The sequence below is a fragment of the Homalodisca vitripennis genome, chromosome 1, assembly GCF_021130785.1.
Source record: "Homalodisca vitripennis isolate AUS2020 chromosome 1, UT_GWSS_2.1, whole genome shotgun sequence".
NCBI lineage: Eukaryota > Metazoa > Arthropoda > Insecta > Hemiptera > Cicadellidae > Homalodisca > Homalodisca vitripennis.
In genome coordinates, this window is record NC_060207.1 from 180,935,946 (window position 1) to 180,963,268 (window position 27,323).

Sequence of the window (27,323 nt, forward strand, 5' to 3'; positions counted from 1 at the left end):
ATCTAAAAGTATCATAATATCCCGAAAATCTACAGATAAAAATAACATTTTTATTTACAAAATAGACACAGAGTTAAGACATAACAGTGATCATATACTATTTATTACTACCATGCTACATATATTCTTTTTATGACAATAAAACATAACTAATTCTTGATATGTAATTAAAGATAAACATGACATTATTCAAAATAGACATTGCACATGCACAATAATAACGAATAGATTTCATAATATATGGATACAATACTCAAGTACCCTTTACATATTAAAAATATTTAAGTGATATATGGATTTAAAATTTACTAAATTTACTTTAATTTTTAATAATATGTAGAACTGTAACAGGGCAGAAATGAAGAACAGGGCAGACTATAGTGGTAATAGCATTTTAATGACCTGAAATAAATATAATATTTTTTATATAATTATATAATAGATTTTTTTATGTTTTTCAAGAGTAAAAAAGAAAATGGTGGGTGGGATCAACTGGAGGCCTGTATGTGGTGTCGCTGTAGGTCAGCCTTGAGACTGGACATGGTGTCGGCCGCTCGCTGCTTGTCTCTCAGGGCTTGCGAGTACGTGCGAGTCTGGCTATCTGTGTACAATGGCTTCACTGGCCACGATGACTGTAACAGAAACACATTCATATAGTTTCACCATCATTCTCCTTTATAAAACATTCTCTAAAGTACTCAACACAATTTTCTGAAGATATATATATATATATATCCGGGTTCGAGTCCCGGCGGAGCAAGTACTTTTTGTGATTCAATGCTTATTGAAATTAAATTAGGCTATTGCCACTTATACAAATTTAATGAAAAATAAAAAAAGTCATTTGACAGGTATTTTGTCTTATGTTATGTTTGGTTATTTAAACACATATGTGAAAGAAACGGCCAAATACAAAATAATTGAATCGTAAAAAGTAAGGGCTATGTGGTGTAATGGTAGCACATTCACCCGGCAAGTGAGAGATCCGGGTTCGAGTCCCGGCGGAGCAAGTACTTTTTGTGATTCAATGCTTATTGAAATTATATATATATATATATCAATGTAATACTTTGCCAGGAATCAAACATGCATGTATTGTTTGTATGCTCATAATGACACATACAACACCGCAATAACAATTGACTGAGTTGAAAAAACAAAGGTTTTGCATTGTAATAGTCATTGTGGTTGCCTGGCAAGAGAGAAAAAGATTTCACTCCTGGTGAAGTGAGGAAGTTACTGTAGACCTTCAATTTTGATGAAATCAAATTACATTATTACAGAACTTTTTAATATTTCTACAGATAAAATTGCACAGTAATCAAATAAGAAATTTTGAAACAGATCAATTGGTAAAACTTAAGCCTTTTACAATGATCAAATAAAGGGTGGGGCAGAGTGGACTCCCTGATTTGATCGGTTAACTGTATAAAAACCATACAAGATTATTACAAAAGCTTTTTATTTCTGAAATCTTCATACAATGCCATTTATTTTTTATTAAGTTTTAAAAATGATATCGTCCAGGTGACGACCTTGACGAGCGATGCACATATTCAGCCGTTCAATGAAGTTTTCAAAAACTCTACGCAGCATATCTGGCGTTATTCCAGCGATAACATCAACAATTGCTTCCTTAAGGGCTTCCAAGGTCCTTGGTCGAACTTTGTAAACCTCAGATTTGAGGTAACCCCAAAGAAAATAATCGCATGGGCTTAGATCGGGTGAGTGAGGGGGCCATGAAACATCCCCTCGTAATGAGACCAAGCGGCCGGGAAACCGTTCTTGCAGAAGATGGCGAGAGCGAGAGCGACGGGCAGTATGAGCCGTGGCACCATCCTGTTGAAACCAAAAGGCTTCCATATTATTTTCCTCACCATACTCTTCAATTCTGGAGAAGAAAAAGTTCTCCAACATCTCACAATAGCGTACAGCGTTCACAGTAACGGTTGCACCTTCCGATTCAAAAAAGTAGGAGCCAATTATGCCTATGGAGGACACAGCACACCACACAGTCACTTTTGGTGAATGAAGAGGTTTTTGATGAAGAGTTCGTGGGTTTTCAGCTGCCCAGTAACGAAAGTTTTGCTTATTTACTGTGCCCGAGAGGTGAAAATGTGCCTCATCACTAGACCACAGAATAGTGCCGGGTTGTAAAGAAGCCAGTATTGCATTGCAAGCATCTGTACGTTTAACAAAATCTGCTGGCATCAATTCTTGAACAACCATCATCTTATACGGGTGTAAATGAAGGTCTGAGTGTAAAATTCGCCTCACCGTTCTGGCCGACATTCCAAGAGCAGCAGCATGTTTCCGCGCAGAGCGCGATGGAGATTGTTCAATAGACGCTCTCACCGCCATTATGTTCTCTGGTGTCCTCACACTCTTTGGTTGTCCGACTGGTTTTTCTAGGCAGTGCAGATCCTGTCGCCCGTACACTTTTAATCCATTTCCTTATGGTTTTAGCATCAGGAACACTATCATGACGATTCAAACCAAATTGTCTACGAAATGCACGCTGGGTCGCCACCACACTATCCTTATTTTTAAAGAACGTTTCGACTACAAAACCACGATGCTCGCCAGTCCACGGCATGGTGACTACTAAAAATGGCGTCTTTCCCCCCACCAAATGAAACCACTCCCACTCCGCTACCTCACGCGCGCGCTCTTCGGCGACTGATTGAAACTAGGGAGTCCACTCTGCCCCACCCTTTAGATATAAAGTCAGTACAAACATATTTTATATTACATTCAGTAAGATGTATAGATAAATGGTGTATCACTCAGAACTTTGTTTCATCTAATTTTTTATCCTGTACACTTCACGTTAAAAAGAGTTTCCACAGACAGAAATTCCTAATAGAATGTTTCAAGTTCAATACCTTGTCAGATTTACACATTGCTAATAAAAGTGACTGCCTCACAGCCCTCTGTATGATGTAAGTCTGTTATCTTGTAAAGTCAAAGGTACTATCATTTGCCCAGTTCATGGCTAGCAGTTCCAATTTCAATATCTTGCCAGATCTATACATTGCAAATCGAATTGACTGCCACATAGTCCTCTGTATAACGTAAGAGTGTTTGTTCTCTTGTAAAGTCAAAGGTACTATCATTTGCCCAGTTCATGGCTAGCAGTTCCAATTTCAATATCTTGCCAGATCTATACATTGCAAATCGAATTGACTGCCACATAGTCCTCTGTATAACGTAAGAGTGTTTGTTCTCTTGTAAAGTCAAAGGTACTATCATTTGCCCAGTTCATGGCTAGCAGTTCCAATTTCAATATCTTGCCAGATCTATACATTGCAAATCGAATTGACTGCCACACAGTCCTCTGTATAACGTAAGAGTGTTTGTTCTCTTGTAAAGATTCAAGATTCAAGATATTTTATTGTCATTAAGCACAATACATATTATGCAATAGACAAAGTCAACATATTATATAGCCTACTTTAATCTAGGCACAGTTATAGGACAAAATACAGTATTGCCAGCTAGAACTAAAACAATAATATAAATGTGAATAAAAAAAACAATAAAATTACAATTAAATAATTTAAAAAATCTATACAATATGTGCTAACAATCCTAATCTTAAATTAACAATGGATTAAAAACTTAATGAGCTAATATCACAGGCTAGGTAATCTTCAACAGTGTAAAAAGCTTTATTTTTCAGCCACTTTGCAATGGTAACTTTAAAATTATTAAGTGTAACATTCCATGCTTTCTCTGGTAATTTATTAAATAATTTTATACTGAAAAATATCTGGCTGTTTTTGGTCTTTTCGAGTCTGACTGGGGGTAGATCGAGTAAATATTTTTTTCTTGTGCAGTGTGTATGAACATCTTGTCTATTTATGAAACTATTCAAATTTTCTTTTACATCAAGTAATGAGCAGTAGATGTATAAACTTGGCAAGGTCATAATTTGAAGTTCTTTGAAAAAAGGTGAACAAGATTCTTGTTTAGAAACATTTTTTAAAATCCTAATAGCTTTTTTTTTGCCATAAAAATATTTTTTTGGCACGAACTGTTTCCCCAAAGAGTCACACCATACCTCAAGTGTGAGTGGAAAAATGCATAATAAGCAGTTATCAACATCTCCTGAGTAACAGTATTCCTTAGTTTACATAATAGGTATATAACTCTAGATAGTTTAGTACATAAATAATTAACATGATGTTGCCAGCTTAATTTACTATCTAGGATAACACCCAATAACTTAACAGAATCATTACTGTATTTAGTATTATTGTGTAGAGATAATGTTAAATATTCAGTTTTTATTATGATTCACTGCCAACCCATTTGCTTTAAACCATTCTAGAGCTAATTTAAATGAACGTTCTTGATCAGATTTTAAGGTTTGTGAGTCTTTATTACAGTTTAAAAGAGTAGTATCATCCGCGTACAAAACAGAATTACAAGGTAGGCTAGATGAAAAATCATTGATTGCAACAATAAACAGAAAAGGTCCCAAAACAGAGCCTTGCGGAACTCCCAATTTCACTGTTCTGAAATTGGACTTGTTCTCCCCCTGGACAACCATCTGTTTCCTGTCAGATAAATAAGATGACAATAATTGTAATGCTCTATGTTTTATGCCATAACTAAACAACTTTTTTAACAACAACTCATGATTAATACAGTCAAACGCTTTACTTAAATCTATCAATGTTTCAGATGATATAATCTTTTTCTCAAAATTATTTAAAATGTTTTCCACAATTTTTCCTATTGCTTTCACATTTCCTATTGCTTGTAAAGTCAAAGGTACTATTATTTGCCCAGTTCATGGCTAGCAGTTCCAATTTCAATATCTTGCCAGATCTATACATTGCAAATCGAATTGACTGCCACACAGTCCTCTGTATAACGTAAGAGTGTTTGTTCTCTTGTAAAGTCAAAGGTACTATCATTTGCCCAGTTCATGGCTAGCAGTTCCAATTTCAATATCTTACAAGATTTACACATTGCCACACTTTGCAATGATTCAAATTCAATAAAATGATTGTTAGCTAACTCTATGTCTATGTAATTTTGCTGATCAACTTTTCATAAAAGTTCGGTATTTGTTTGTTCAGTCCAGGAGCTACAGTACGTCTAGTGCAAAAAGGTTGGGATTTCAAGAAGTCACTGCCAAATTGTATCTGTTGTTAAAATGACTAACACATACTTTTACTTTTCTACAGTTACAAGTAAACAAAAGGGTGAGTATTTGTGGAGCCTTCTTTCACACACACAATTCTTTCAACTTTTAGACAAATAGTAAAATACCATGTTTAATCTATAATTACACTTTTATGGTTTTGGAAACCATTAAATTAAATTATATGTGTAAGATTAAAAGTATTCATTTCACAATATAAGGTCACTTTTTAACTTTTTAACAACATTTATTTTAATATTATTCCAAGTCAAGTGGTTAAAATGCAAATCATTGTATGCAAGGCTCCTGTACTGTGAAGTGACAAGCAAATATCTCAATGTTGGCAAGATTGTGTACAAACCTTGTTGGAGGTGTTGGCAGCGTTCTCGTTCGTGTGGGTAGGAGGGTCGAGCTTGTAGCGCAGTGTGATTCGCTCATTGATGTCAATAGCCGCTCCGTCCTTGATCATGCGGATCAGCAGGTGGGCGATGTTAGTGGCGTCGTCTAGTCCACAGTGAGGATGCCCCACAAATTCCATCTCCAGCTTGTCTAGCATAAGTTGCAGCCTCAGCTAAAATACATCACCAAGCCACACATTAGGTACAATCAATAGATGGATTGCAGCATTAAATTTCACTTAATAATTAACTCAATGAAATAGAAACTCGATTTATGACATAGCTAACAATACTATTTTAAATTGATAACAGTCTGTGTTAGTTAAAACTAAAGTATAAAAGAGCTTTTTTGATAATAAAATACTCCAGTTCTTTCTTCCAATTTGATTAAAGATAAACTTATAATTTAATTTTTCTAGGTAAATTACTGTAGAAAATTGCACCCATACATTGAGAAGGCAATCTGAGGGAATGGCCAATCACTGATGCTTGGTATTAGTTAGTAAATACTATCCGCTAAATGCTATTAAGTGAAATTATACTTTATAATACAAAAACATTCTTTTATTGAGTTGTCTAGTTAAAGATTTAAGAACACAATAGCTCTCTTTTGAAACCCTCAAAACCTTACCTGTAGTTGAGTTAGGGTTTTAGTAAGGAAAAATAATTTATACTATTTGACCTTCATGATCAGAAAGGCAGACTTTAAAGATGTCTAATTTATAGAAATGTGATATGAAATTAGTTATGATATTGATACTATCTTCCGACTACTCGTTTCATCACACCGCGTTGGAAGTACCTGTCTACTGAAAGCATTATGATATATTTTTGGCCGGGAACGAAACTATCTCAAAACACACGCCGCATTGTATTCTGTGTGAAACTGGCCTTAGTGGGCTTGTTCACTATCAAATCTGTAATTTCATCAACATCGTTTTGTCACAACAAATTATTTTTCTAGAAATATCACATATACGAAGTCAGAGATGTTTGCCAAGTTAAAATATTCTATTTACAAAATCTTTGTTCTTAAGAGTTTTCAGATATACAATATATAAAATTAATGAATTAAATTATATCACAAAAACTATTTGTTAGAAATAGAATAATATATTAAAGTAATTGCACTCACTCTTTCACACTTGTAGAAACCAGAAAAGCATTTTCTCAGATTGACCCATTTCTTGCCAAAGTACGGATATGGAATATCAGACAGCTGTAACAAAGAAATGAGAATCAAACTACACTTCAAAATTAATTTATATAGCCTAAGAGAAAATTACCTATTTAACCCTTTGAGTGCCACTGGCATTTTCCCGTCATATGCAAGTCAGCAACCTGAGCTAGCCAACTGTTGCTAGTCATCAAACTGTAAAAAAGTATTCAGACATTTCTAGTAGTAGTTGAGTTTAGTCTCCTACACTAGCTGAGAATGTTCTCGAAGAGAGAGCAAGCTCTCGGTCTACATCTGAGTATGCTTTAAACTCAACTACTAAAACTTTTGTGGCTAAGAAGATCTTGATAAAGTCAAAGTCAAAGCGTTTATTTGTCAATCAACAATAAAATACATTGCATGACAAAGGTCAATATACATTTAATAAAAAGAACAACAAAGTATCTTAATTACTTAATATTAATGGGACATCAAATAATCTCTAACAGAGTAATACTCTCTATCAATTAAAAAACACTTAAGTTTAGATCTGAATTTAGGTACTACTTCTTCGGATCTCAATTCTAACGGCAGATGGTTAAATAATTTAACCGAAGAGTAATACAACTGTCTTTCAAAAAATGATGTACGGTGCTTTGGAGTTGGCAAACGGAAAGATTTTCTTAAGTTGTAATATTTAGATAGATCAGAGGTAAAAATATGCATGTTTTTCCTTAGGAAGGTTAAGGTCTCAAGGATGTATAGGCACGGGAATGTAAGTACTTTGTTGGTTCGGAAGTACCCCATACATGATTGGTTTCTAGCTAACCCCAACACAATCCTGAGAGATTTCTTTTGAAGCCGAAAAATGTATTGTGTCCTGGTATTTTCAGACCCCCAAATAGGCAGTCCGTAGGTAAGGTGTGGGTAAATACATCCATAATATCCAGCCAAAAGAATATCTTTATTAGCAAAATGGGACAGTCGATGCAATACACAGATTCCGCTGCCCAATTTGCTACATACACTGTCAATATGAAGACAAAATTTCAGGCTAGAATCTAAAAAGTCAAGCCCAGAAAATTTGTGTACTCTGACGATTCAATAACAGAATTCCCAATAATAATGGACGAACCACTATCACAGCTCGTAGGAGCTCTAATATGAAAATCGAGAAAAGTTGTTTTTGCAGTGTTCACAGTAAGATGATTATCCTCCAGCCATTGAAGCAGACAACTACCCTGTACGAACATATCACACTCCAGGTTTTCTCTAACTTCGTGTGACATATTGACAGACGTATCGTCCGCAAAGAGACACAAATTACCTATACCTACACTAGACGAGATGTCATTGACAAATAACAGAAATAGGATGGGGCCAAGGACAGAGCCTTGGGGCACGCCTGATTTTACTGCTTCTACAGAGGATAATCGATAACTCAAGCAACCAGAATCGTTAACAAATGGAATTTCAACCACCTGGCTTCGGTCCAACAAAAATGAAGAGACCCAGTCAAATGAGCTTCCCCTTATTCCAAGGTTGTAAAGTTTACACAATAAGAGCTTATGATTAACAACATCGAACGCTTTGTGAAGGTCCAAGAAAATGCCAAAGGTATGCTGACGCTTATCCAAAGCCACGGAAACACGATTAATGAAGTCAAACACGGCATCAAGTGTTGAGAAACCCTTTCTGAAGCCAAATTGTTTTTAAAAAAATACATTGTTTTGGGACAAAAAAGATAGTAAACGAATGGGGTACAACTTCTCTAAGACTTTGGAAAAAGTTGATAAGACAGATATTGGCCTGTAGTTTTCCAAGTCATGCGGGCTTCCTTTTTTTAGTAATGGTTTAACTACTGCTTGCTTTAGAATGCATGGGAAAACACCACTTTCGAAGGTAGAGATCACAATATGTTCTGTCTTTTTGCGGATTTCTAGGAGCCTATAAAAAAGATTTATAATATGTATTATAACCATAAAATGTGACTATAAACTGAAAGTGCCTAATCAATGCACAATACTGGTCCTATACCTACAACTACATATTGTAAAATAATAATAATAAATATAATAATAATAATAATAATAAATAATAATATTGTTTTACATTGTATTTCTGTGATGTTACAGTTGAAAAAATTAAACGAAATGAAATGTATTTAAAATAAAGGCAAAGTTAGGATTTAAAAGCCTTCTCTCTTGATTAATCTCCAAAAACAAAAAGTATGTTTCTTTTTTGTTGACAGAGAAACAAAAAATACATTACGCTATTCAGCATCTCTTCCCGAAGAAGATCTGTTGATTGCCATTAGTAGGGTTAACATTTGTTTCATTTTACAGGTATTCTCTAAAATAAATTTAAGAGATACTCACAATACACTGGCCATACAGGAACCTCCCCATATCCCAAGGACCATCGGTGACCATGGCATACTTGTTCTTGGTCCCCAATTTGTGTTTGGCGAGCCATCGCTCAAACTGATCCAACACCGCGGGGAATTCTGAAGCCGCATCTACTTGTTCCTGCACAAGTTGTCGGCAAACTGTTAGTCAAGTGTTTACCCTTTAAGTTGGATATTAGCTGTCAATAGTATTCTAATTATTATCAATTACCAATCAAATTAATTTAAATATCAATTTTCATACAAATTATAGTAACATAAAATATATGATGAAATTATTTTCTACATTTTTACCTTTCATTATGTCGTAACAAATTTCTGTAGTACTATTTTTAACTCAAAATATAATAAAAACAAGTAAAATAGGTTCAGCTCACTTGTTGTAAACCTACATATTCTCTACCACAGTAGGTATGGGAGCTATACTAACTCTGTAACCAGTACTGACTGTTTATGTAGAGTATACAATAAATATCACACAAATCTTGCAATATGATTAGACAATAGTATGTGACCAATGATTGAAATTCAGCCTTTCTTTCAAATATTTTCCAACTGGATCAACTATAATGACTTTTTTTATTGTCAAGTAAAGGGTGTTCTGGAAACTAAGGGTCATAGGCCTGATCTCAAGAATTTTAAATCTAACATAGGTTAAGAGTGGTACAACATTTTAAGCTTATGGTCAGTATGATTGTTTGCTACTTGAGCTCTATCATTATTTTATGAATAATAGTTGTCCCTAGTGATGTATCTTTTTTCTTTAAGTTACCTTTAAGGCAGTATATTACATATATTTTGTTTAGTATTATAACTTACTAAAAGTTTATAAAACATTTTATGAGACTGATTTTCTTTGATTTTGACAAATGCTTGTAAAATGGCACAGAATTTCTCTTATATTGATTATTTCATTCTGAAAACAAAATACATAACATTTAAATGTTTTAGCACAAAATATTTTAAATTTATCTGCATTTGAAAAATGTTATTATATTTTTCAAAGTAAACTCAAAATTTTCTTAGTATTGCAATTAATATCAATGTAAACATATAAGAACAGTATGTTCAGCTCACCAAGCAAGTTCTGTTAGTCTAGTGTGCTTAAATTCTGAGGGGAAATGTATGAACAGAAAATATATAGTTCCAGCAGACACTTATCAACCTTTGGAACTCTGTTCTGTTGGACTTGACAGTATGCTTTCAGGGTAGTATGCTTTTAAACAAAAATTATACAAAGATCTTTTGTTAGTTACACAATAATAACCAACCAAATTACCTCTTGCATGTGTAATCTGATTATTACAGACATAAAATTATAACTCATGTCACAGATATTGAGGTGCGAGGAAAAGTAAGAGTGTCACTTCTTGTAATAGTTTCCAGTACTCTACTGAAGTCAAAAATATGCTTCCAACTTTCAATTGCTTTGATGTTGTGTGATTGTATAATAATAAAATATGGTAATAAGAAAAAAATTATTATTTAATTTTTAAATTTCACCTTCATAAATTAGGCTCAATTAATAAATATACTATTTGTACAAATATTTCTTAGCAGTGCTGTTTTAAATTACTCATACTACATGCTTGCTTTTGAACATCTTCAATCACTTCTGCAAGGAAAAAGCTTCCACTCTATGGGGACATCTTAGACAATTACTTTTTAAACATCACAAACACTACCAAAATCAGTTTTTACCTATAGAGATTGTCCCCATCACCAGAACCTCTTCCTAACATTGAATGTGTAAGTTTAAAAATCGTTGGATCAGATCCATAAATTTGGAGCGAAAACCAATTTCATAGTTTTGTTTTACTTATTTATGTTGATGCTAACCTGTGTAATGCCTGTGAGAGTTTTACAAAAGGGTGACAACTGGGGGTTGATGACAGGCTTGACGAACGCCTGGAAATGATCTACGATTGACAGCTTCTCTGTGTTCACTAAAACAGCTGGAAACTCGATGATTTCATGCCTGCAACATACGTATCCGCCATGCAATAATTAATAATTTCCATTATGACAAAATAATAGCTCATATAAGAAAATAAATCCACTGTATATACTTCAAGTAGTCAAATTTGTTTAACAATAATAAATATTTTGAATATGAAAATAATCACACTGAAAATAAAGACAATTGTGTTTGTGTAAGGAAGAAGATTGAATGAATTTAAAAGAAACCCCTTTTACAATAAGTACGAAGATTAGAATAGACTTCCAAAATAAATTAGAAATCTGACAGTAAATAAGTTTAAAAATAAATTTTCTAAAAGGTTAGTACAAAAATAGCTTTTTAGTTTAGAAATAAATATCTAGTTACATTTTCAATGGTGTTTAATTATTTATCAACTTTGGCCTTATAGGCCTTTATGTGATTGATGTAATTATTTTAATTTGTAGTAATAAGCATCTGATAAATAAAAAAATATTTTAGTTTATAAGTTAACTGACTTGTGTATTGTTTTATGTACTTTAAATAATTGACTCCCAAAACTCTAATTTCAATTGAAGGGCGATTTTTAATGCCCTATATTGTTATTTTTATTTGTCACTCCAATGTCTATATAGACACTCCATAATTTAATGAAAACAAATTAGTTAACTATCCTATTTGTAAAAAGTTAAATGGGAAAGTAAAACACACTACCAAATATCCTTACCGATGAATGGTATTGCTTTGACTTGTGTTTTGTTTTATGGCTTACACAATTCTATTTCTAGAAGTTTTAAACATTTCTCACCATTCCTAACCGCAGTGCAGAGTGATTAACATCTTTGTATTTCAGTTTTATTTACGATAAGTTAATTTAAATTAGATCATTGTATTATGAGGACTAGCACTCTCTCGGTTATGACTGTACTTTCCAATTACCATGATTCGACCCACACACAAGCCTACACACCACACCAGTAACCGAACAGGTTTGAATGGAGTAATTAGTGTAAATTGATCATTCTTAATTCAATATTAATGTTTTTCATTTTAACTGTTGGCCCAAAAATCAACAAAATGAGCAACTTTATTTAATACTAAAGTTATTAATTACCAAGAGGAAAGGCCCATATATTTCTGGCCTGTTCTACATAAGGTTACATAGTATGTAACTTATGGTATGGTATGTATGGTTTGGTATTACTAACAACAAATGGTAGATAGAGACAGAGAGGCCTACTTCTCGCCAACATCATTTGCTTTTACTGAGCAGAAAAGAACCGATCATCATAATTTTCACAGTAAGTCGAATAAAGTCTGTTGTTTCTAATAATGTAGTTTTCTAGGTGCCCAGTAAAAAACTTTTCTAAAAATAGTGGCCTCCTGATGATAATACAAAGAACATCTTTTTCCTAAAAAATATGGAAATGTTAAACTGTGTCTGGTGTTTTTTTTATCACCTTTTTTATCTCCTCCTCTCTTTTTCCCCCTAGGCTGGATTTCACACACCTTACCAAGTTAATCTATCTTAAGAGGATTTAGTTATTTTTCTCTGATGGTTTGGGGAGGGCCGACCTCAATTCTGCTGGTTTGCTTACAGTGAAGTTCACAAAGTTAATCAATCATGACTGGGCCTACAGCACTGAAAGCAAGATGATCACTTAATACCAAGCTTGAATTCATCACATATATGAATTTTATTAGGTTAACCAAAACAGCACTAGGGGCTGTGGACTATCCAATGCGTGAAAGTTGAATGAATAAGAGTTACAGGGTAGATAAGAGTTTTACAGGTCCTAACATTCCTGTTTTTTCGCCTATTTCCATTCTTTTGGTAGTTAGTTGCTCGGTATATGTTTATCACTATGTAAATATGAAAACTTTGAACAACTTCATGACAATGACCATACTAGAAGCATTTAAAAGTAAATTAAAAAACCATGACGTAACAGCAAGTATAGCATTTTATTGTAATATAAATATGAACAAAACATGATGAGATGTCTCGTCAGAATCTGTTATCGATTAAGGATTTGTAATAATGATTCAATATAGGGTTATCACTGAAACGTTAAATTATGACTGCAGGCTTATCTAACTCGAGAGGATAAATTTACAGTAATACAGTTTTGATGTACTAAAATTTTGAAAACCTTCATATTTTTATAGTTCTCGTCAAGTCCATAAATAGCATAATAGGACCGAAATAACATTAGTACATAAACCATTATTTACTGGAATTAAATACAGTTTCATTTTAACTCAACAAAAACAAATCTTTTAAGCAAGGTCCAATATTGGTTTAGTTATCTAATGTACAATTGTTTTCAAGGGCACATTAATTACCACAGACGAAGTCAAAGGATATCCTGCACAATTCTCCAACCACATGTTGATAAAAACACAACAACAAAATGTAGTTTTGATAAAATATGTGAATCACAAAATATCACTTCCGTCACAGTCAGTCATTGAAGATACATATTTTGATATTAGGACAATAGTTTTGAAGGTTGATTTATGAAAAATTATACCTAAGATCACTCTGCATTTACAAATTATTTCTTAAAAAATTGAAAGCTCACTATCCTGAAAACTTAAGAACATTACACATATTAAATGTTTCTTTTTAGTAAAATTACATTAAATTTCTTTAAAAACCCGTTTGAGTTCTAGTCTATATTGTGTATACTATACCTCAAAGTGGGTCTTTGTCTTACAATCGACACTACTTTTTGTTCAAAGCAGAGTTTATAACTTTTTGTAAATAAAGCTACGAAAGTTTCCCTTGCTTTGGTCGGATATAATCAGTAAAATTAATCATCCAACCTCATCAGAAAGGAAGGCTTGTACCAAATTTAAAAAAATGTATTATGTTGAAGAGATTTTGCTTTGGATCATAGATATCAATATGCAACTATTGCAATTATTAAGAAAATTGTAGTTACTTCTCAAGTGTTTTGCCTCAATATGTTTCAAGATATTTGTTTAAATATATAAAACTCATTCTGACCATTAATAAAACATGAAATTTAATTTACTCCTGAGCTATTGGAAATACCCTGTGATTAAGTGCTTGTTATCATTAGATTAGAGAGCGGCACATATCATTATGTTTACAGTAGTCGATCCAGTTGTATTTTTAACTTATCAGTCAGTAGACTTTTGCGTATTTACTATTCCTACAATTAATAAACCACTTTCTAACTATCTTTAAATATCATGATTTACAAATACAAATTAAATTATTTAAAGACTACAGTATTGTAATGGTTTTACACTATTTATGACATTTTTGTAAGATATTTCACATTCAAGTGAGCTTTGATAGTATTGGGGGGAGGAGAAATAATTGATTAAAAAATTTGTTCAACATTTACAAAAAAATATTTAGTCTAGCTATTGTGATGGTACTACTAGAGCACTACACTCACAAACTTGGTATAATCTGTTTGGAGTTTCAAAACATGATAGCACAGGCAATAAAGAAGATAAGATAGCTTGGTGCATAGACTTCGGAGGACAGTTCTATTATCAATGTCTGGATGTACAAAAATATTTGAACATACAATTACTATTGATTGATCTTATTAACAAATTTTACTTCCAAATCAAGAACCAAATATCAAAGTGAAGTTCACTCGAATTTTTCATAGCATTTTTCATAGTAAGATTTTCTACATTATCTAACTTAAATTTGTTGCTATTAGCAACAACTACGTTTTCATAGGTTAAATATTTTTAAGATGATAACTAGGTTTAATGTAGATAAAAAGTAATCCTACCTTTCTACAAATGGGTTACATACAACTTAAAGAGAATAGTAGAGAGTAGTTGCAAGTTCTTTGGTGTAATTGTAGTTTACAATTTTTAAGCCTTTGGTGGAATACATTTAACTTTCCTTGGCACTTATACCAGATTATCTGTTTATGTACATCATATATCACCATTTTTACTGTATTTCAAAGAGTGTAAATAACAACAATAATCTACTGTTACTATTTACTGTTGAGTCTCGATAATTCCAAGCTCCTGTAATCTGAGATTCCGTGTAATCAGAGGCACCTTAGAATTAAAAAAAGTAGATTGTTTATTTAAATCAGCAAAATTCTGATTTAATCCGATTTATTTAGTCCGTGTTAATTCTGAAGTGGAGTGCCTGAAATTTGTTTATGGCACGATGTATACAAGTCAGCAGTGAGTCGTTCCTTACTTTACTGATTTTTTTGACAAGTGAATGTTAGCCGACAACGGCACCTGTCTGCTCAGATGATTCACGCATTATGAAAATAGATCAGTGTCGCTCTTTATGCCACTGTAACCGGTTCGGGTTCGTTCGCTATTGTTTTCTAATTCTCAGGCATTCAATTCAGTTGAGTAGTGCATTTGTTACCTTTTCATGCGTGTGTTGTGTCTAAGTGTGAGGTGTGTAAATTACTTTTAGTGTTATTTTTAGATAATTTAGTGCAACTGAGTGGAAAAGCAAAGAGAAAGGTTGATTCTATCAAAGAAAAACCCACAGAGTTGAAGTGGATTGATCAAGGAGTATTGCTGAAGAAATTAGCAACAGATTATGGTGTAGGCGAGATAACAGTAGATTGGTGCAGAGACCGAAGCAAAATTGATCAGTTTCTTCTGTTAAATGTGCTAACATAACTGCTTCCAACAGAAAATCGATGGAAAAAAAACCAAGTATGAAAAAACAAGTGAAGCCCTTTTTCACTGGTTCAGTCAACAATGTCCAAAGAGGAAGCCCTATTTCGGGCCTGAACCTTCAGGTAAAAGCTTTAATCAAAGTTGCCTTGTTTGACATCTAGAAGCATCTGTCCACCCTTGCTCAGAACACCCTACTATATTTAGTGTTCTTGGAAAATTATAACACCAATAACCTTTTATACTCATAATTCTTAACAAACCAGAAAAGTTACCTCATCTCAAGGGCATATTACAATTTCAAGGAAATATTGCAAACTTCAGAAAAAACTTTCTGAGTGAGTAATTTAAGGTATATATTGCTACAGTATAATGAATTTTGAAATTTGAAGTTAGAAGAGACTTTTCTTACGACACGTTTATTTAAAATCTTTATGATTGGAAGGAATCATTAGCTACTTAAACTGGATTAAAGTTTACTATTGAAAAACAAAAAGTACAACTCTAATTTTAATACTTTTGAAGTTAACTGTTAAATTAATACAAACTTATATGTCCTTATATTTAAATCTGCTGGAGCTCAGAAAATAATTGTTCTGACTAGGGTGGGTATATTTTATCTTCAGCCTCTAAAAAGTAGGTTTTTTAACTCTAAAAGCAGATATAAAAACTATTCAATACAACATATTATAACAGAAATGAAATTTTGTTCATCAACAAAGGGAATAAACAATAATTTGAAGTGGAAAACTGAAATTTGTTTTAGTTCCTCGGGATCTAATATTTTTTTAAAGCAAAAAAGATAGTTATATCTCGACCTTAAGATGTAACTTCCACATACATTCTACTCCAATAGAAAAAGTAGTAAAAATCCAATAGACTACCTGTGTTCTGAACTGGACAAGTTACTACTACTTAGAATTAGTTCTTGTTTATTCACTTCAAGTATTTATTGCTAAGTCCAGCCACTAGATTCACTTTGTCAATTATCTAATAGTCGTAAATCATTATAAAACAGCTGTTCTAAATTATTTTACTAATGGATGGGCATTACATTATTTCACATAAAAAACACACAAGAATATGGACACTAAGTACAACAATTATGTAAAACAAGCAGACAATTATATTCTCAGATAGATATTAAAAATAACTGAAAACGAATCAGATGATTTAAAGAAGGATACAATGGTAAAATGTGAGCATTATCATACACTGTTTAAAAACCAATAAATTTAAGTAATTTTATATTAATTTCGTTCCAAAAGCACCTTGTATCATCTAGTAATGCCAGAGACACTAAAATAGTTGATAACTAATCTAAGAATAACAATTAAGGTACTTACGGAAAATCCGCTGGATTGACCTCATTGCATGTTGCTTCAAAATCCAAGACAACGTAATATGGAAAAAGTGTCTTTATATCGCTACAAGAAATATTGGCAGAAGCTAACTTCTTTTTTTTTAAATAGTTTTTTAATCGCTTCTTTAAGCAATCTACTGATCCACTAGGATTCTGATTATGTTTCTTTAAGTTCCTCATAAGCGAAGCTTTATCTAAACCATCAACCCATCCAAAAATGCATTGAATCTCTCGATAGACTATATCCGTTTTGTCTGACTCTCCATTCTGTTTACTTGTCTCTTGCTCCTGAAAAATAAAAAGATTACATAATATTGTATCTAGGACTTGATTCATATATACATACCAAATATTTTTGTAACAAATTTCATTATTTAAATAAATTATACCAGCATATTCGTTATCTATAATAAATTAATAAATGCTTATATTTTGTATATTATGGTGTTTTTATCTCTTTTGTTTCTTCACACAGTCTCAAATGGTTTATAATAAAAAAGCGTGGAAAAAGACTATGAATTTACTAATTTTATTCGAAACATTTAATAGTTGTGGCATACAACTAAGAATATAAAATTATGATGTAGCCATGAAATCTTGTTAATGGAACTATAGATTATAACCAGTCTTTGTAAAGATGTTACTAGATGTTTTAACCTTTAGGAGACCCAACCACCCACCTATTGGACATTGCATTCTGCAGCAAAGAGAGTCAACTCAAAATTCTGTCAACAAATCTACAACACAATCATAATAGTGAACACCTTTATATTTTAACAGGAAAAAGTGTGAAATTGTATTGTATGTACTGCATTAAGAACCAGGCAGGCCAGTGATACTACAATCAAGATATTCCTGCAAGAACTGTGCAAAATGGTCTATACTATGTACTTTACCAAAGACAGCTTTAAAAAATTGTAACAAATTTCTTTTTACTAACAAAAAATGTTGGGACATAAAGTGTTATTGTTTAATATGTGTTTTCATAGTGCTTTATTGTGAAAAACATATTGAGCTAAATAACATGGAACATTGAATATGATGACAAATATTTTTATAGAAAAATGACCTAAAAACTAATTTTCATCATATGGCTTTAGAAAATTATTATGTATATTTACTTTTCAAATAAAATAAAATTTTACATATAGAATAATTACTATAGTTACAATCTATCTAGTAATAATCTATTATAGTATACTTTTCCCACCTTGCATTTAAAAACAAACTTTTGAAACTAAAAAATTAAAAAGTTATGTTACTATATACTAATTTTTACAATGCTTTCCTGTAATAACTGTATTGCACCAAGTGGTTTATAAAAATTAATTATTGAAAAAAAAAAAAATTAAATTCTATCTAGAATACTAAATTAGTAATATTTTTTTACAAGATATTTCACATTATGGTATTATAAAATTGGTTCTTTTAGCAACAAATTAAATTATAAACTTCTCATTTAAGTGTGATGGTTAGTTTTAAATTAAATGAAAAATGTCTTTAATTATAGAAGCTTTATTTATTTAGGACTTAAAAAGCCCTCTTTCCACTTAACTTCTAGTTTTACGATAAAAAGTTATTGAAAACAGAGCCAAACTTAATTTTGCATGTTACATTTACAATTTTTAATTTCCACCTTAGCTATGCATACTTGTGTGAACATTTCCTGAACATATTTACTTAAATATAATTAAAACTGTATTTAAGCTAACTGCATAAACATGTAGAAAAGACAACACTTTAGGGTACACTATTACCCCTTTTTTAGAACCGAACAATACATGTTAAATTTATTTTGAGTATCAAGACAAATAAAGAAACTTTAACACAACATCTATTAAGTTAGCCGATATCATTAAAAATGAAACCACAACACAGACAATAGATAAGGTAAATTAGTAGTTTTTATTTAATTTATTCGTGAATAAAAATATTGGTAAACTTTTTAGCATTGGGTTAAATAGTGCTTATATAAGTTAATTGCTTATTTCAGGCATTCATGGGGTGAAGAGAAGCACCTGTTGCAGTGTGCCACCCCTCCTCTTATACACATCACCCACTAATGACCCAGTTCACGGATTGATTGCACAATGCAGCTATCCTGTTACTAGGCAACCAACGCCTACATCACCACGTGTACAGTGGTTGCTTGGCAACAGCCCAACACTGTCTGACATTTCCACCGCTAAGGGACTAAACGATATTCTGAATGTTAGGAGTTAGATAAAAGTATATTTGAACTTGTAACGGATACAAATCTATGACCAAACTGTAATCAGTCGTGCACTGTAGATAAGTGACATGTTTTTATACAATACCTACTACATCTGTCGTGTCATATACTCTGACTAAATTCTTAACACAATGTCTGCAAGTATTTGTGATTGGGTGACTTAACATTTGTGAAAACGATATAATACAGATTGGTCTGTAGAAATTCTTTATTAGTGAAAATACATAAAATATCATGCTTGTAAATGCAGTCCATTTTAATGTGTATGACATTGCACAATAACAGATGAATATATTCAGTGAATTTGAGACATATATTATTAGGGTACTACAAAATAATGGCCAAAAACCTACAATTTGGGACCCTGAGATAGTACAACTGCATAACTCATGAAAGACATACTAGATACTAAACTAAATATTTAAAAAAATAAATAAATTTTGTTTCCTCTCTAAATTTTGTTATATGTTGGTTTAGATGTTTTAGATCGCAAATAGGGCTGATATTTGCTCTTTCTTCAGTCAGTGCTTAAACCATCACCTTCCAGAGAACGGCAATAAAATTGGAGAAAGAGGGATTATTTCGTGGAATTGATGCTTTCTTCTTTCTTTAGTGGTTGAGTTACTCTTCTTCTTATACCATTTTCTAGTGTCAATAAAAGATAACTTATTGACAGTGTTGTTTTTTTATCATTTTCTTTTCCTCAAGATATCTCTGACAATTACACGAGGCTGCGGAGGGGTCTCTTTGAAGTTGGCACAGAAGGGTTCCATGTAACATGATTTCTCATTATAGCCTTCTTATTTGCATTGTATGAACACTTCTTTGTTTCAACTAACTTCACTGGTGTGTCCAAAATTCTAAAACCGAGAATATATTTGTGGATTTTTAAAGTAAGGACGTACTGAGAAAAGAAGGTGTCCTGCCTTAATGAATTCCATGAGAATATGCCCTAAAGTATGTATTTACTTGGACTCCTCCATTTGGGTTCTTATAACGACATTACTCACAAACTGGGCTCAAGTTGTTATTTTACCTCATCTAGAACACATCTAAGTTCCTACTCTATAACCTGTATAAGTCTCAAGGCATCAGTGTAGACCCTCTGTCACTGCTGAGTTTGAGTAATTAGTTTGCATTGAGTAAAATTTACTGGATAAATTTGTATTTATTATTTACTTTTACTGTTGAACCATAAGTTTGAATTTTTTGTATGAAAAATAATTAAAATCAAAATAATATAATTCTTTATAACAAACTCCAAAATTATTAAAATCATTATAAAAGCTTATATAGTGTATAAGAATCCCCTAATGGAAGCTTTATTCATATTTATAAGAGTATACAATAAGATTCTCAAAAGTTCCAACACAACACAGTTCTACACGAAGACTCAACTGCCCAGAAAATCACCAGTGACAACATAATATTTATCATTTCCATAAAATATACAACAAACTATAAACCACAAGTTTGCAACATTGTTTAATGTAGAATTTCTTGTTGTTTTATGTATCAAAATATTATTAACTAAAAGTGCTATAAGTTTCCTACAAAGGGAAAAATACTACAGACTAATACAAGAGTATATTTTTACCAAAATAGAAACTAGTCAAACTATGCTGTAGAATAAAATTCGTATCTCGAGCAGCAGTAGTGAATAGATGACAAGATTCTAGATGAAGAGATGTAGAAGACAGTGGTATCAACATCACAAACTTCAGAAAAAATACTCAACTTCAATAATGAAGACAGAGAATGACACTGACACACTATATGAAATATTCGTTATTTGTGTTGCTGCAACGAGTGATTGTGATTTTTACCAAAGTTTATTAATATATAGTTATTTATTATTTAAATACATCAAGTATTTTATATCAAAATAATCAGCATACTGGCTGATTTTAATTATACATATATAGATTATATCACAAGTTGTATTTGGATGCAAATAAATACGATAAAAAAAATTGTTCAAAAGACTTGCCCCGAGACTTCCCCAATGACCATTGGTTTCCAGTGAGGTAAATATACCTCACATCACATATCACATTTTTAAAGAAGCTATTGTAAATAAATTATTTTGATGAAATTGTCTAAAAAAATTTTATCTTTGAAATATGACGGACCATAATTAATTGTGATGTTAAGATATTAAAATAAACAATGCTTTCTACACCTTTTTAAATAAAATCAGCAAAATCTTCATTTGCAATAGATTTCCTTTTTGACATATCACAATCCCAAAACAATAAATGATTTGTTAAGTTAGGAGCATAATTAAAAAAGAGTAAATGACGATTAAATTAATGTGAGGGTATGTATTCTAGTACTGTACAATATTTAAAAAAGAAGTACATTTACATTTTAACCTGTGTCTATCTCTAATAGTTTTTATGAGCAAAATATAAAACTGTATTTTAATATTGAAGACGATAAAGACTCCAACATTATATAGCTATGAATTGTAACCACCACATTATAAAGTTAATGTATGTCATTTGGCCATTTTTTAGCTTTGTACGTGAAAATATTTTTGTGAAACATTTGTTGCAAACACATTGTATTTATCAGTACGTAATGGTAGCCCAATACATATAAAAATTATGGGTTAAAAAAGTTCTATATTTTCAATCCATTTAAAAATAAAATAATTAAACTGTTAAATTCTTAATGTGCAGGAAGTTTTCTATAGAGTGCCATCCCACATGAACTCATTTTACAACATTCCTTTACCAGTAAGCCTACCATAAAAAAATAATTTGACAGGGCTGTATGGCCAAAAATTAAAAAAACATTTAAGTACTGCAACACGTGGCACATCCATTGTAATGCCTTGAATAAATTTAATTCTTTTACATTTTAAGTCAGCTGTATAAATATATAGGTATCCTTACTATATTTCATTGCATTAGGGATGATTAACTAATTTGTATGAAAGTTGGCATCTGAGCTAAATATAAAGATAGTAATCCTCCCTTTCTATTTGTTGGTTTCACTATTTAACTTACTTGTATGTTTAGATATTACGTTTCTTTTCTTGTACTCGGTTTTGGTTCTACTTGGTCTACCATTTTGAAACAGTTAATATTTTTGGGGACCATATTCACTATAGCCACTTCACACTAGGGGGGGGGGGGGTGTGACACAGTTCCCTATCTCAATGGACTAATTAAGATAAAAACTAATTTCAAACATGCTAACAATTTTTGTCCAAATATATGGTTCCAGTATAATAAGCGTAGAACAGTCGAAGGATCGATAAGATGGGTTTATTTAACCATTGTACTTGCTACCATTGCAGATGGGCACTATTAGTGTCGGGTAATTTAGTGGTAACCCATTTGTTCCGGGATACTGTTATTTTAGTGACAGCTGGGCTGAATGATTTGGTGTTCTCATAACGATTTTCTGTTTTTAGATTATTTGTTAACCAGAAAAAAACTAGGCCATTTCGTGCAAGCAATGATGCTAGGAATGGAAATATTACACTATGGAGTGTTATTATGCGATATAAGTAGGTTTAGATTTGGTTATTGTAAATATGATACTAGTAGTACCAAAGTTAAACATAACCTGTGTTTTTCGTAATTTTCCAGACGTGCAGGGTAGTGCCACCAAAGCTCACACTGATTGCCAAGGGCATTCCTGTTTGGCATTTTCCTGTCCTCAAATCACATCTTAAATCGTAAAATGTGATCTGCCATCAGTGTAGATGGACGATCTGGGACATGGTCTGAGGTTCAGAAAATACCGATCAGAAATGTCCCTGGCCATCAGTGTGGGTTTCAGTGGGTGAAATAAGAAAAACATCCCTCGAGATAGTACCCAAATTTGAGCTCAGATTACGTAGCGTTTGTAAAGCGTTATAGTGAGTTACATTTTTGTACTCAAACATGTTAACATGTTACTGGAACGTAATACTTTAACAAGTTATTTTGTAATAAGTTATCAGTGTTGCCTGTCTCTAATGGCCATTACTCAAATAACATACACATGATTTACCTCTGTTTGAATTAATTTGGAACAATAACGTCGAACTGAATTACGTTATTTTTTAGATTGTATTATAGTGAAGCTATAATTTTAAGTGCAAAGAAATATACACATTTCACAGTATAGAAAATAATAAAACTTTGTTTATACTAAGTTTGAGCAGTGTAGTACTTACAATTAGCCTACTTAACAGAGTAAATATGTGTGACAGAATTTAGATTTTATATATTCGTGATTAAATATTTTCGATCATTTGAGTGTTGTATACATCCAAATATATGGTTTACCAGGGCTAAAAATGTTTTCTGACAATAAAGTAAACATTTTTCAAAATTGTTAATATTAATTGGTTTTTTATAACTTGAGGGCTGACTTTAATAAGTGGCCAACACTTTTTATTCGATTGTTTTTGAATGGTTTGATTGTTTTCATCTCAATGAATAATTCAATTATTACAACTTAAATATAACAAAACATGATTTATATTTATTAGTTACAGATATTTGTCATGTGAACAATAAACAGCAAGAAGTAACTAATTTGTTCAGAATTTCAAAATTTAGATGAATATGAGGAAATTATGTGATAAATTTCTAAATACACATGTGGGTATGGCTACTGCCTTCACAAAAGCGTTTGCTCACTGCTATCCGCGCAATCTATAAATATTGCAACGTATTTCTAATGTGTAGGTCTAGGCCATATAGTTGTATTCGTTATTCTGTAATGTTACTGTTAAATTTATTTTAGGGCTATTATAAATTTTAATGTATTATTCGGGTAGAGTACAATAAGCGGACCCGGTTTTTTTATATCGAAGAACGTAATCATCGATACCTAATATTCACATCTCAAATCCTAGACTATCAATAGATATAAAAGTATATATAGTCCTCAATAATAATCATATGTTTTAAATTAAAATACGGATTTGATATTTACAGTGATCAACAAATTATGATAACTAAAACTAGGAAAACTGAAGGTGACCATATTTGCTCCTCTCACAGTTAAAATTGTTTCCTTCTCACAAATTTCAAATAATGAGTTTTTTGGTACGAGTCCAACATGTTGAAGCCACAAAAAACATGTCTTATCATCTTTCAAAGCAATGTTGTGTAGGCTACTTTTCTAAAATTGATTGCCATTTTTAATAATCAAATGTTAACTTATGTAAAATTGAAATATTACCCTACGTGTACTATATTTGAAAGTGTTTACAGCTGTTGATATAAGATAGATTATTTAAAAATGAATTGTTCAAAATAATTAATCAGTATCGATTGATTATATCGATCGTTATGGTTGAGTAACATTGTTTACCAATTTCTATATAAAAAACCAGGTCCGCTTATCGTACCCTACCCTATTATTCTTGTAGTACATATATTATAATTCTTGTTTCGTACGATTAATATATAATATCGAATTCGTATGATAGGCTATATCGAGTAGTTTGATAACAATCAAATAACGAATGTAGGCCGCTAATTAGTCTCTCCATAACAGTTCTAAAACAACTTCAATCACTAGCACCACAAAGGAAATAGGCCTAAACGATTATTTCTATAAATGACTAGGCCTATGCCACCACATCCAATCATCCGGAAAAGTAGGCTAATGTTAAGATGTCCAAAGAAGTTGCGCTATACAAACAAGACTAAAATAACAAAGGAAATACGATAAATAATCTTCAACATGAAGGTAGTAAACTACCAGATTTCTCTAGGTTCCAAAGGAGGTTGGTGAACTAATTCAAACGTAACTAATAATTTTTTTTACTACGTAAAATTACCCCTAAAAATTCTTTCTAGAAATAAAAGTATATTATTTTAAAAACATTTTAAATGTGGTTTAATTTGTTTTAGCTGATTTGGCTAACATGAAGTACAAACATTAACCAAAACTTTCAGAAGAGACAAGGACAATGCAATATATCACAGAATTTAAATAATAAATGGAATGTGTAATGTTATAAGTAACTAACACTATATTACTAATAACTAGCGCAATGGTATGTTAACTTAATTTAGACTCTTTTGTAGTAGGCTAAACAAAGAAATTTTAGGTCAAGACAAACTGAGCCTATTCAGAAAAGTTCACAAAGTTTGGTTATGTGCAAACTAAAATTACTTACTGTATGAAAATAAAATAGCCAAGTTTGAGTCTATAGTATTCAAAGATTACTTTATGTAACAAAAATACAAATTAAAATTTTATAATAACGTGGTCTAAATTTAACCATGTTCTTTTGAACAACAATCTATCCTACTTCAGGAAGTTTTAACACGTTCTTTCAGCTAGACTAAACGTTTGTAGACCCACATATAGACTAAAACATACCTTGTCCTCCATTTAGCTTTTTAAAGATGTCTTGAAATATAACAATTAATATAAAATTTTACACGATGAATAATAATTTTAACTATAAACAACCCAAAACAAAAACGAATGCCTAGAATTTGTTTAGATGGAGTTTCTTCCTCATTGCTAACTATCAAAACACATGACATCACCCTATGCCTGTGCAATAGTCACTGCTAGTATGATATATATGCACAAACAGTGCAAACGTTACTTGATAATTGCATAGCTAATTGTATATATATACAAGTGAACATAAGATTGTCTTAAATTTGTAATTATATTTTCTTTTTAGTTAAATAATTAAGTGTTAATATATTTTTTATTATTCCAATATATTTAAAACTGATATAAGAAACAAATTGTGAGTTTAACGACTGCCGCTCTGATTTCAAAAGTTCCACTTTCAATAGTTGCTATGGGTCAAATTCTAATTCTTTTTTTCATAATGGCGTATTTTTTACTGTTTTTGTCGCTTAAATATGGAATAACCTCCTAAATTCGAGAAGAAAGAATCTTTCAGTATTTATGATTATAATTACATTTATCAATGCATGAATTACGTCTATTTTACAATACATACAAAAACTATTTGGATGATAAATCGGATATATATATATATATATATATATATATATATATATATATATATATATATATACAGGTGTTCATAAAAGGGTGTCACAAGCCTTTATTTCTGATACTACTAATAATATCAGGATTAACCACAGTCTACTTGTCCCTAAGCTTGAAGATTATGGAATTTGTGGAGCTCTGCTGCAATGCATGAAGAGCTACCTCTGTGATCGCTCTCTCCTTGTGAAGTGTGATGGCAATGCATCTAGACCCTTCTTGGTTCCGTCAGGAGTTCCTCAGGTATCACATTTGGGCCCACTGCTCTTTTGCTTATTTATTAATGATATAGCTAGTGTGATCTCATCCAAGCTGCTATTATTTGCAGATGACACTAAGAATTTCAGCACGGTAACTTCTTTACAAGATCAGCTTGACTCAAGAATTCCCTGGTGCGGTGCAAATGCAATGGCTCTAAATGTGTCGAATGTTTCATTGTCTCTTACACCAGAAGCAATACCACAAGGACTTTTGGCTACATCAACGGATCCTCCCTCGGAGCTGTGGAAAAAATTAAGGACCTTGGAGTTATCATGACACCTTCTCTTGGCCCTTATTAACACCTCATATACATTTATAACAAGGTTTCCTCAATGCTTGGTTTTTTGGTCAGAGCTCTTGAGGATCCTATCGTAGTTTTGACATCTAGTCTTAATAAGCTCATGAATAAGATTGATAGTTGGTCCGATCAAATAGGAAAAATAACAGAAGTCACAGAGGGCATCGGGGAAATAAAAACCGATATTGGACTTATCAAAGATTAGATTTCTATGCTTGAACCGCGAGTCTCAGCGAACGAAGCATAGACAATTTAATATCTGCAGTGGAATCTATTAAAGAAAATAAATCAAACAACCCTGAGTCTATCATAAGTGAAGTCAATGATCGATCCCAGCGTGCCAAAAATGCTATTATACACGGAATTCCAGAGCCTAATGGCAGGGATGCAAGGGCAAGGGTTGAACAAGATAACGGATCAGTTAATTCTATCTTTCAGTTCCTTAATTTATCTAACCTTCAAGT

General features: G+C 32.0%; 1 protein-coding gene across 1 annotated transcript; it reads right to left on the reverse strand.

Annotated features, from left to right (window-relative positions):
- Positions 1 to 376: 376 nt before the first annotated feature.
- LOC124352816 (3'-5' exoribonuclease 1-like) lies at positions 377 to 25,820 on the reverse strand. Its single transcript, XM_046802507.1, has 7 exons — positions 25,647 to 25,820; positions 17,055 to 17,359; positions 10,956 to 11,094; positions 9,088 to 9,237; positions 6,689 to 6,772; positions 5,517 to 5,726; positions 377 to 632 (listed from the first exon to the last, which is right to left on the reverse strand). Exons 1-7 carry the CDS (start codon positions 25,656 to 25,658, stop codon positions 489 to 491), a joined length of 1,044 nt encoding a protein of 347 aa, XP_046658463.1. The 5' UTR covers positions 25,659 to 25,820; the 3' UTR covers positions 377 to 488.
- Positions 25,821 to 27,323: the final 1,503 nt, after the last annotated feature.

What these genes read in the sequence shown, in the direction of transcription:
- LOC124352816 (XM_046802507.1), bottom strand. An exon ending in GTCAATCCAGCGGATTTTCC is followed by an intron (nt 11,095 to 17,054) that starts GTAAGTACCTTA and finishes CGTATGTTGCAG; the next exon opens with GCATGAAATCATCGAGTTTC. An exon ending in GTTTCTACAAGTGTGAAAGA is followed by an intron (nt 5,727 to 6,688) that starts GTGAGTGCAATT and finishes GATGTATTTTAG; the next exon opens with CTGAGGCTGCAACTTATGCT.